The following is a 12,143-nucleotide window of genomic DNA, read 5'->3' as shown; positions in this document are numbered from 1 at the left end:
CTCGTCTCTCAACACTGAAAATCTAATGGGGCCTCTCCACGGCTTAAAATCCTCAGTGGTTCCTTAGTACTCTTAAGTAAAAACTGAACGCCTTGCCCAGGCTTTCCCGCTATGTGCTCTAGCTACACGTCAGTGCTTCCTAACATGCCCTCATCCTGGCTTTTGCTCATGTTGCTTCTCCTGCTTGGAGCATGACAAGTTCTCTCTGAATAGCTCGGTTGACACCAGCTTAGGCATCTTTTAGGAGAGAATGTCAGGTCTCAGAAAGGTCTTCTAGCTCCTTGTGACCTAGGAGATCCCCTAACTCCCAGACTAGACTTTTCTGAGGTATGAGGTGAACCTCTTTATAGAAATGAAAGTCTCAAAAGCAGACGGCAAGCCAGGGCAGGGGATAGCTGAGTTTCCAGTGTATTTCAGAGATACGATAATATTCTCTTAGGAGAGTGTCAGGCCTTAGCCTCACTGAGGTGATTCAAAGAGCCCAGCAGCCCCAGTGCTGGCCCCTGTACCCTGGCCTCTTTCTTTTCCCATCTCTCAAACTATCTTTCCTCTACCTTAATTTATAGCCTTGAGCCCCTGGCTCTGCCCAATTCCTGACCCCTAAACAAAAGTGGGATACAGTACCAGAGGCTCCTGGAGGTATACTGATGATTCAACTCCAGTAACTGGGCTCCACCCTGGAATTCTGGTCCACCAGCTAGTGCATCCCTTGGAGGGAGAAAGCATAGCAAAAGAAAGCCTGAGCCACACCCATGGGTCTCCCACTTTTAGGACTTCCACACCCGGAAGGAATCTGGAGATTTGATCCCAGCCAGGCTTCTTATTGCTCAGGTGGGGGAACTGAGATCCATGAGAAGGAAACTGAGGCAAGAAAAATCAACAATTCACACTTGTCCAGGGCAGCCCCCAACCAGGTGAGTGGAGACAAAATGGAGTGCCTCCTCCCTGTCCACCAAGTTGACAAAACCATATTTCTGTCTCCCTGGTCCTCAATTCCTTTGCCCTTAGATCCTGAAGAGATCCTAAGTTGGGGAACCAAAAGCATCTAGCCCGGGGCTAGCCTGGCTTCCAATTGCCATTCACATTAGCTGTCTTGAGGTCACTTCCCAGATGGCCCCTCCTTAAGCCTATCTATGAGGACAGCCTCCAGGGTTCGAGGCCATGACGCCCGTTGCCACCAGGGGGCAGCTGGAAGAGCCCGTGAACTGCTAAATTGGAGTTAGCCTGGTTTCGCAGGGGCTTACAGACTAGATGGCGAGGCTGCCCCAGAGACCTTGCCAGACTTGGCGGTCATTCTTGGGCAACAGGATGTTTGTTAGGGTGGAGATCGTGCATGCACAGGAAGAAGCAGGGAGCAGAGCTACAGGCTAGCTCCACCGCCCAGATCTCTTCTCACCTGCTGGTCTCAGCTCCTCGAAGGAAGATGCAGTCACTCTCAAGGCTAAAAATAAAGAGGAGGAAGCTGGTTGAGAAGAGGCCATGGGTCCTCTCCCCAGAAGGGCTTAGGGCCCAGGAGGTAGCCTGCCACCCAGGGAATATAGTAACAATGGATCAATTGACAGCCACGGTTAGTCATGGTTGCAGGGCTCTTTGCCCATTATTTCAGCGCCCTCTTATGGTGAACTGGGAAAGGAGACAGGCTTCAATGCTCAGCCAAATAAGGACATAAGGACCCTATAAAGTTAAGGACCACCACACCTCTATTCTTAGGATTCTCAGGGGAGGACAAGATAGTTAGAGTGTTCCTAAAACTACAGGCTTTCTGTATGGAGGAGATACAGGGCTGTGGGCTGGCTGGTGCCTTCCTTTCCAGCTTCATAAACTCTGGAGATGTCAGGCCAGTCCCTGAGCCTCAAAGACCACCAGCCAGATCCCAGCTTGCTCAGGAGAATCTAAGGACAACCTGGAGAGTAAGGGAGAGTGGAAAGATGTTTTTCCTAAGGAGAGTTTGGAGAAATTTGCTTGTTCCTGGCACTATGGAGCCACAAATTTCACTCACTCACTCATTCATTCCATGAACTCCTGGCACATGTTCACTGCACCTGGTATTATCTAAGACCCTGAGGATGACCCAAAGTGACCTGTGAAAATGAGGCCTCAACAGGAGCTTATGAGGGAAAGGAGAGGACGGGGGACAAGGCAGCCACTCACCTGACATCTAAGTGGAACACCCACTGCAGGGAAGACATACACAGGACCAAGCTAAACACAGCATCCATGGACAAGCCATTCCTGCTGAGGCTGGGGAATCACACAGTGACAATGGTGAAGGACTCAGACACACTCTCTGTATGTCAGAGCACAGGGCCAGAGATGGGAGTGTCTCTGACAGCAGATGGCAGACCCTAGTGAACCCCCAGGTGACCATCGAAAACCCCTCTAACTTCACTGCACAGCTGTGGAGATGAGCTAGTCTGGTAGGAACTAGCTCAAGGTGACAGGCTGTGTTGGTGAAGGAGCTAAGACTGGAGCCCAGAGCTCCCTCTGAACTCTCCTTCGCCACCTGATATGGGAACTGTGGGACTCAGGGTAAGTTAAAAAAAAAAATGGGAGGGAACTCCTAAACAGAAGCAGCAGGAAAGCTATCTCTTCTCCATGGAGATACACAGGAACTGTTGGGAGAAAGCCTGAAGCAAAAGGTGGAGCCCTGAGCTCTCTGAGGTAAGTCAGAGTTTAGTCAAGCCAGGGTGAGTCCTTGTTGAACATTAGCCTATGTGCTGCTATGGGGCGAGGGTTCATATGCACTTTCTGGTTACATCTTTGCTGTACCCAGGAGAGGACCCAGAACAACCCCTCCCACTTGTGGGTACCCAGAGGCCTTGCAGGGTGGTTAGTTGCTTACTTCAAGGACTTCAGGGGACCCAGTCCTGGGAGCAGCTGGGTTAGCAGGATCACTCCTTTGTCTCCCAAAGAGTTGTCTGAGAGGCTGGAAAGGAAGAAGCAAAGGTTAGTGGAGGGTGTGGGTTCTGCTTTGGTAGCAGTGTGGTCACCCGGTTCCTGGGACCGGGAACCCAATCTAAGCAGCAGGTCACATCTCTGCACTTCATATATGGGGCATATCAATCCCCTTACCCCCCCCCCAGCATTCTTTCTAAGATTTGTGGTCTTCTGGGAGCCAGGGATGGCTGCAAAAGGTACCAGTGTGGGATGTATATTTGGAAAGAAAGTCACTGCCCCTCCCCCAGGTCTCTGCAGGGTCTCTGATGTCAATGGAAAAGAAAGCTGGGATTAGACTCTTCAAAAGAAAACAGGACACCTGCATTCTGTCACCAAGCACCCTCTACTGTGCCCACCACTGCCTTTCTGGAACCAAATACTCACTCAAGATGATCCAGGTGGTGGGTCTGGCAGCTCACTCTCAGTGCCTCACAGAGCTTCTCTGTGTGCTTGGCCAGGAAGTTACAGTATGCCAGCCTGTAAGGGGCAAGACCCACAGCTCTGCAGTGCCCACCAGACACTGTACCCAGAGGAAAGCTGCCCCCAGTGGGCAGAAGGGTGAGATTCTGTTATAGGACGTTGAGATAGACAGGACTAACACACAGCATGCCCCAAATAGCAGAGAGGCATAGGGCTGGGACCAGAGGGAGAGAAAGACAGAAATAAATGAAGATAGCGACAGAGACAGACAGGTAGAAATGGAGACAGAGACAGGTAGAGATGGCATCAGGGGTAGTTAGAGATAGACATAGGCAGAGACAAAGAGACACAGAGTGACAGTGGCAGAGACAGAGACAAAAACAAAGACAGAGGAGAGATAAGACTGAGGGCCTTGGAGGAAAAAACCAAACTCTGAATGAGATAGGCAAGCAGAGAGACAGACAGACAGACAGACAGACAGACAGGCAGGCAGGCAGGCAGGCAGGCAGGCAAAAGGAAGACAGTGTTGATGGGAAGATGCAGAGCTGAGGGGAGCCCAGGCTGATGCCCAGAACTGGGGATCAGAGGCTCATGACTGCTCTTTTCTTCATTCAGAATTTCTCTAGCTCAGGGTGCAGGATACAGTATGGGATTGCCTAGACAATGGGAGGTGACAGAGGGATGAGCTATGCAGGGAACAAGAAGTTGACAGCCATAACTCCTTGACACAGTAGGTTGTGGTGTCTTCTAGGGAGCCTTTGAGACAGGCTTGAGGCTTGGGGACAAGAAACAGAGATTGCCATTGTACCTGATCCTTCTAGATCTCTGGGATAGCTCGGAGGTCACAGGAGATGTGAAGCTGGTAAGTGGTACCCTCCTGGAGGAACACATAGCAAGGCCAGACTGAACATATCTTGCCTTTGGCTCCAGGGTCCTTCCCCAAACTCACTGTCCACCTTTCGGTCTCTGTGCTTAGGCAGAGTCAGTGAGACTTTAGTCTGGCATGTGACTGGGACTGGCCTCTCTCTGGGACTAATTTGGTACTAAGTTGTCTCAGTCTAGTGCTAGCTAGCTGCACACAGAGGAAGTGCTCAATTCACCCTGGCTACGGTCACCATTAATGTCATTGTCATTATCATCACAAGGGATGGTAGCGATGGCAGATCTCCTCCTACCAACCTTCAGTGTTCAGACCCTATACATTATGCAACAACCTGTGGGTTGACACACAAAACACAGAACTAAGACTCTGGCCATGTGCTGGAAGTCCCTTGAAGGAGGGAGGCATACACCCCTTTGAATGGTCCTTGTGCCAAAGGAAGATAGGAGTTCTGGCCATCTCAGAGCTCCAGGATAGACCGAATATGCTCAATATTTAGGCTAAAACCCTAAGTTTCCAATGAATAATTATTGTCTAGCTATCCCAGCCTGGGCTGGCACACCACCCAGATCCTACATCACAGGGCTCCCGGTAGTCTGCCCTCGGCTCCTTCATCAGACCCATGTCTCCTGCCAAGCCTGCTCACTGCTGACCCTTAGTGAATTCTTATTCAGTATTTCAGACAGGATCTCATGTGTCTCAGGTGACAGCATGTTTGACTTGCACAGTGTTGGGAACTGAGCCCAGGGTTTCATGCACTGTTACACAAACACTGCCATCTGAGATACATAGATAGCCCTACTTTGTGAGTTCCTATCAAGGTCTCCCTGGGTCAGGGAGGCCATATTCCCATCCCCAAGAGGTATATACATACTGGGTCCTTACCTCCTGCAGCTCCCTTCCTGCTCCCTCGGCTCCTGGGCAAATGTGAGAACCACGGTGTTGCTTAGCAGGCTATGGACAAGAGATGGGTAAGGGAAGGTTAGTGGGACCAATAAGGCATCACACCTGCCCAAGCCCCTTCCTATGACTTCCTCTGAGGCTTTGAGGTGTGAAACTTTCCTGCTACAGAGGCTTCACGTTCTTCCTGTTCTGGTTTGTGCCTCAGTTACAGCATGCCCTCTCTGCCTTCCCTGGGTGGGGTAAGGGTGGGGGTTTTCTCGGATGCTTGCAGCACTTTGGGATATGGGTGCTGTCTCTCACGACATGCTGTATATCTCAATGATCACGGAGAATAAGATCCCCAATCTACCTTTTGAGAGAATCTGGTTTCCCTCCAACCCTTTGAGGGGTGCCTGAAACAGACCCTCTGTACAGCTGAGAACCAAGAATGAAGCTTTCAGGAAAGCACCATCATATCCTCCTATCCTCGGCTCCTCATACTGATAGAGGTAGAACTGAGGTTGGACCAGGGGACAGGAGGTCACAAGTCACCTGGAGGTTGTTCTCAGGAGAAGCTGGGAAGGGACTGAAGGAAGATGGAAAGAAGAGAACCCACAGGAGCTGGGAACATACAAGGCACTGCATAGTTTGTACCAAATGGGGCAAGGAACTAGAGAGTTGTTCTCTCTGTTTCTGTTACTGCCATTCCTGGCTGGCTCCACCAGCCCCAGGCAGTTCTCCAGAAGAGACCCACAACACCAAGTGCCAGCTTCCCAGGCCTCCAGCAGCATCTTCTGGAGGTCCTTAAGGCACGAGGCCAGAAATAATATGGGGAGTTTCAGGAAGTATGGGGAGATGGCCCTGAGCTCTGGGGCTCAGAGCTAAAGCGAAATGATGATACTCTATTGAGATTCCCACCTGATGTGCAACTCTTCCAGGGTCCCACACGTGCTCATGGCCTTCAACACATAGGTCACCCCAGTCTGAGAGAGGTGGTTGTTACTGAGGCTGTGGAGAGGAGTGGGGGAGTGGTGTCAGCTGGCAGACAACTTCTGTCCTTTTGTTGTGTCTTGAAAGTTGTTAGGTGTCACAGGTCCCCAAGCAGCATCTTTCAAAGAGTGCTGGCCATGTGAGCCAAGGGTTGTATGACCCCCACCCACCCACCCACTCACCAACACACACACTCAGGGAGTCAAGTTTTCTGGCTTAACCCATGAGCACTGCTTCTGCGTTCTCCCCTCTCTGAGCTTCACTGCAGTCTATGGAGTAACATGGAGGTCTGGCATGGAAGATTGGCTCTCTATATAGGTTTCAGACACGCATGGTCTTACTTAACTCCATTTTACAGATGGAGAAACTGAGGCTCAGAGACATTCTATTACTTTCCCAAAGTAATAGAATTAAAGTTATTTAAAGTTTTTAAAGTTATTGAGTGATACAAATAAAGCTGTAGCCCAAGCCACTTTCCCCAAACTTCTTACCCAAATAGGACCCTAAAACCCCAATACAACCTGACTGTCTCTGCCCCAGCTCTGAGCCATTGTACACTCTGATTTCTTGGGTCACCACTCCAACAATTTATACCTACATCTCAACCAAGCCTACCACTTTGTACCCTAATGCCTTGACCTGGCAGCACAGTACCCACCCAGTCAGTACCTCAGCTCTAGCCCAGTGCAAGGCTTGCCAGTTGTCGCAAGGACGACCTGGCTTGTGAGCCAGATGTGCCATGGACATGCTATGTGCATGAACTTAGGTGGTGAGCCTACTGGTGGTTCAAGATGGAGGTAAGAGCAAGGTATAGTCAACATCCCAACTTAGCTGGAGAGAGAGGAAGCTGGGTAGATGCTGCTACTATTGCTGACTGCATGGGGGTGGCAGGGACCAGATGGGACTCTTCCTGGTTCCTCTTGTTACCCAACAGTGGGACATACAACTCACTCCAGTTTCTGGACAATGTGAAGCTGTGAAGCAGCCTCTGCCACAAGTCGACAGCCTTCATCTTCCAGACGGTTCCCTGAAAGACTAAGATAGAGGCGCCGTGGAGACTCTTGCAGTACCCTCCTCCCAATCCTGGCTTTAGACAGACCATTGTTCTCATGAATGAACTTTATAATAACTAAAGGCTGCCAGCTCCACATGTGGCAATGACCTTGGTGCTCCTACACTTGTGGCACATTTCATACCCACAATCTTCGGAGCAGCGACTAGTATACCTTCATCTTACTGCTGAGTAAACAAGGCACAGAGTCCTTAAGGGATCTGCTCAAGGGTGGGCTTGGGTTTGAACCCAGACAGTCTGCCTCGAAGACCCCCCTTGACCATTTCTGTATTCTGCAACATGCATAATTGCTTCTTGTGATCACTTCTCTGATTCCAGGATATCTGGCCCAATGTAAGGTCAGAGAGGCTTTCTTGATTTTTTTTTTAAACTATTTGCTGGAAATCCCAGGAGTTCCGTAGGTAAGTGTATGGGGAGAGATTTGGGAAGATTGTCCCTTGTAGTGGGAATAGCACAAAGATCTCATGGCATAGCACATACCAGCCACCAGAGGGCGCCAGTATGCTTAGACTGGAAATTGAGTGAGGGCAGCAGGGGATGGGGGGGAGGGGGTTTAGAAAGGGGTTGGGGAGGTTGGGGTAGGTTTCTGGGTCCCACAGAACTAGAGAATTTGGGCTTTACCCTGAGCAGAGGGAGGGATTGATGGGTGTAGGCGGTGGTGAAACAACATCTATTCTGTCAAGGAAGAGAATGCCATGGTGGGAGCTGGGAAAAGAGTGAAGCTAATGGGTCACCAGGTGAGACATTGTTCTAACAAAGGAAGTGGATGAGGACACTGGAGAAGAGCCAGGCTTGAGATTCAGTTGGACTGGCAGTAAGGACAGCAGAGAGCTGAGAGGGTGACTGGGGCAGCCAGGGTCATGTTGCAAGTGAGGGCACCCAGGAGGGGCAAGCTCAGTTGTAGCAAGGGGGTTAGAAATATCTCATGCCTTCATTTTTATGTTTTAAATTTTTGTTATATAAATGTGTGTGTGTGTGTGTGTGTGTGTGTGTTTGCATGCACTTCACATGTATGGGTCCCTGTGGATGCCAGAAGGCTCTGAATCCTCTGGAACTGAAATTATAGGCAGTTACAACAGCCCAACATGGGTGCTGGAAATTGAAACCAGGTCCTCTGGAAGGGTAGCAAGCAATCAGCCACGAAGCCATCTCTCTAGATCCTTTAATCATGAAAAGATATTGCATTTATTTTATTCTTTTTTTGCAGTGAGGGACAGCTGCACATGGAGTTCGGACAGGGAGTTTAAGAATTGATTTGCTCTTTCCACTGTGTGGGTCCTGGAGACTGAACTCAGATGGCTAGGCTTGACGACAAGTGCACTTACCTGCTGAGCCATCTTACTGGCCCATATTTAATCCTGTCCCTCAGTCTTCCAATGAGACAAGGTAACGAACCAATATGGTGATTGCCCAGGCAACCCTCACCCTATGGACCACACCCTGAAGTGGGACCAACTCACCCCTAAATACTTCACACTCTGGTTTTTAGAGACAAGGCTGCCCTGGCAGTCCTGGCATTTGCTCTATAGACTAGGCTGGTCTTGAACTCAGGAATCTCCCTGCCTCTGCCTCCCAAGTGCTGGAAGCATGCACCACTGCCACCTGGAGTACCCCACCATTCTGTCTTTACATCCCTTGGAGGACTTCCTGGGACTGTCTTGGTGGGGTTTCCTTCCTATCACTAGGCAATGACCACCACCAGTTCTTAAGCCATGCTCAGGAGAGAGGCATCATGGGAACCTCTTTAGCCTGTAAAGAATGGGTCACCCAAGTGCAGGAGGAGTCCCAGTCTACTGATGGCCATGGAGGTAGTGGCAGAGTTCACGAGGATGGGCTGAGACCCTCAGGCCAGATGCTTCCTTCCTGTTTGATCTTGAGCAAATTTACCTTTGCGCCTTCATTTCCTTCTCTATAAAATGTGGTCCATCTCAGAGAGGAGATGATAAAACACATGCCTGACAGCTTCTAGCTGAGCCCCTGATACGGGACAGGTGACAGATGTTCTGACTGTTGTCTACCCTGCCCAGCCTCCCTGCCTGCTCCTGCCTCAGGCTTCCCACTTATCCGGGTACTCACTCTAGTTCCTCCAGCGGGGGACCTTTCTGGAATAGCTCCACAAGGGCTTCTGCATCACGGACCCTGAGCTGACATTTCTGAAGCCTGGGAGAGGAATGGAGGATGTCAGGAGAAAATCATGGTCCTTCTGGTTCTGAGTCAGGTGCATCCTGAGGGAACAGCTCTGGGATCTGCATACCTCTAAGTAGTGGGGTGAACCTATTCAAGGCACTTAATCTATGACTCAGTATCTTCTTCTACTAAAGTAGAGAAATATGTGTCATTAATGGGGCTCCTACAAGGGTTCCCAGAAGGTACCAGACACAGACCTTTGAATACAGTACCCCACATATATAGCATGGGTTGCTGATATAGTTGCTTATGCATGCCCATTCCCTGTCCCTCCATCTGCTTTCCCCTGTATTCCTTCCTGGCTGCTCTTCCTTTCTTAGGAAAGGACCCTACCTCCATTATCCTTTGCTGAGGTACCTGAGTTGCAGGCTTCGACTCTGTCCTTCCTTCAGGCTATCTTTGCCCAGTACATCTGATGCTCTGAAAAAAGAACAGATTACACACTAGTCTGAGCTCGGGATCCAGCCCTGATGGACTGCACCTCTTCCATCGGCATCCGGGGCTGATGATCCTGCAGCACCCCCAGGGTGAGTTTGTGCTAACGGCAGTGGCGGAAGGTGTTTGGGCTGTGCCTAGGCAAAGTAGCAGGAGCAAAGTGCTTGAAGTCTAAGGGAGCCCTATTCAAATGTGGCTTCCCCCATGTGTCCACTTCACCCACCAGACTCTGGTTTTGGTTTCCGAAGGTCATTATGATAACATCTCTTTGATGTGATAGGGAGCATGTACTGCCTTCCATAGGCAAGTGCAAGCAGTGGCGAGCTATAGCCATTCTAGACTCCCATAAGGTAAAGAGAATGCCAGGGACTGTAGAGAAGCTTGGGCTATACCATAAGTCAATTTCCATAGGCCTATAGATTGGAGTTTTCTAACAGTGGTTCTCAGCCTATGGATCATGACCCCTTTGAGAGAGAGGATGTCACATATCAGAGATCCTGCCTATCAGACAGACACTTATATTATGATTTATAACAGAGGCAAAATTACAGTTATGAAGTAGCAACAAAGTCGTTTTATGGTTGGGGGTCCCCACAACATGAGGGACTCTATTAAAGGCCACAGCATTAGCACGGTTGAGCACCACAGATCGAACAGAACCTTTAGCAATGACAGAAGTTCCACTGTGTCATCTGCCACAGGAGACACCTGTGGCCACTGCACAGCCCTGGAAAGGTAGTAAATGAAACTGATGGACTGAAAGCCACTTCATTTAAATAGTCACAGTCACTGGTAGTGATCACATTGGGTATCAGAGCTTTAGGTATCTGCCAGGGGAGGTGGCATTGACCCAACTGTGTCATGGTACAGATGGGAGACTGGAGCTGAGGGAAGGAAAGGGTTACGGCTCTGGAGCTTAGCCAGGGAGGAGTGTGGGGAGTAGGGGTGTTTTCTCAGTGACAGAAGTGTTCTTGCCTTCTCTAACCCAAGTGTGTGTGGGGGAGGGAAGGGGACTAGAAAGCCATGTATGGCTAACTCTAAGTGCTGGTGGCATGCCAGTGTCTGGAGCATGTTAGATGCACTTATCCCTCCATTCCCAAGGCAGCCCTAAGATGTAAATATCATCATCTCTCTATCTATCTTTTCTTCAGTTTGAATAATTTTTCAGTCTCAGTGCATGGTATCTTTGTGTTCTCCCTACAGGCCTGGCTCACTCTGTGACCCTGGGATGATTCTCAAGCCAGGGGTCAGGTGTACTACAGACACATGAGAGGAAGGGAGGACACTTCACCAGCCCTGAGCAGGGAATGCACACAGCGGCAGGGAGAATCTTCCCACTCCACTTCTTGCTAGGTTCTCACGCTCACCCTCCCAGCCTAGATCCCCTCTTAGGACTCACTGGGGCCATGCCTCCTTAGCTACTTACCCTGATTGCTGTGTAGTTGTCTTTGTGATCGGGGACAGAAAGAAGGTGAGGTCCGATTCCCTACAGAGTCAGACACAAAGCTCTGATAACCAGGAACTGGAAGTTAACACATCACTTTCCCCAGCGGTCGCCCAACCCCGTCCCAATCCTTTAGGAAAGGCTTATGTCTTAACTGGTAGAGGAAACAGGAGAAACGGAAAGCATGCCCTGCATGGCCATAAACCCTCTTCCCCGCAGCAAGCCTGCTTTTGTAAGGTCAGGAGGACAAGGCGGAAGGGTATTTTTGATTTGTTTCGGTTTTTTTTGTTTGTTTGTTTGTTTCAGAACCATGGAGAGCGACGCAGCCTAGTTATTCATTTGCTATGCCGGCGCTCCACGCATTTTCCCATCCACTTACTATTTATTATGCACCAGACCTGAGACATATTCTGCCCATGAAGTAAGCTGACTGTGGCATACACACACAGATCTTGTAAGCTAGGGACCTCCTCCCTTTCATCCTTCACGCCTCTCCCCAAGATCTTGAAGATCTGCTCACCTGACCTGCAGCTTTCTGACAGTAGGACACATGATGGCCACCTTCACCAAGGACAGGAGGGTTGACATGCAGAAGCTGTTTCGGCTCAGGCTGCATAATTGTGGCAAAGTGTCAGGGGTGGGTGTCCTTGACATGGTCAGCAAAGGTAGGTGTGACTTGGGCCAAAAAAAGGAGGGCTTGGCTTGCAGTAAGACCACTTACTTGAACTTCTGGAGCTTTGGCAGGCAAGGGAGCAACTTCACAAGACTCAGCACCTCTGGGTCCTTGAGATGGTTGTCATGCAAACTGTAGGGAGACCAAGGCCCAATCCCTCAGTTGTGGGGATGGGCACTTGAAAGCCCAAGATGGTGGGTGACAGCCTTATGAAGTGAAGTCT

The 12,143-nt window shown here is 50.0% G+C and overlaps 1 protein-coding gene across 4 annotated transcripts in view; it reads right to left on the bottom strand.

Moving 5' to 3' along the window:
• The window catches only part of Nlrc5 (NLR family CARD domain containing 5), an 84,583-nt gene that overhangs the window by 33,970 nt on the left and 38,470 nt on the right, over positions 1-12,143 (bottom strand). For all 4 annotated transcript variants that reach the window (XR_013104849.1, XM_034522718.2, XM_076915659.1 and 1 more), the window contains exons 10-23: positions 11,969-12,052; positions 11,768-11,857; positions 11,230-11,289; positions 9,726-9,788; positions 9,258-9,341; positions 7,061-7,144; positions 6,038-6,127; positions 5,123-5,191; positions 4,166-4,234; positions 3,322-3,414; positions 2,843-2,926; positions 2,152-2,241; positions 1,397-1,441; positions 625-708 (exon numbers count right to left, since the gene is read on the bottom strand). Coding sequence is in view for 3 of the 4 variants with exons in the window: in XM_034522718.2 (XP_034378609.1) it covers positions 625-708; positions 1,397-1,441; positions 2,152-2,241; positions 2,843-2,926; positions 3,322-3,414; positions 4,166-4,234; positions 5,123-5,191; positions 6,038-6,127; positions 7,061-7,144; positions 9,258-9,341; positions 9,726-9,788; positions 11,230-11,289; positions 11,768-11,857; positions 11,969-12,052 (1,089 nt within the window). In the remaining variant the exon portion in view is untranslated. The remainder of the gene's footprint in view (positions 1-624; positions 709-1,396; positions 1,442-2,151; positions 2,242-2,842; positions 2,927-3,321; positions 3,415-4,165; positions 4,235-5,122; positions 5,192-6,037; positions 6,128-7,060; positions 7,145-9,257; positions 9,342-9,725; positions 9,789-11,229; positions 11,290-11,767; positions 11,858-11,968; positions 12,053-12,143) is intronic.

The sequence above is a fragment of the Arvicanthis niloticus genome, chromosome 18 (assembly GCF_011762505.2).
Source record: "Arvicanthis niloticus isolate mArvNil1 chromosome 18, mArvNil1.pat.X, whole genome shotgun sequence".
NCBI lineage: Eukaryota > Metazoa > Chordata > Mammalia > Rodentia > Muridae > Arvicanthis > Arvicanthis niloticus.
The sequence above is the reverse complement of the archived record's forward strand: the minus strand, read 5'-3'. Positions and strand labels throughout refer to the sequence as shown.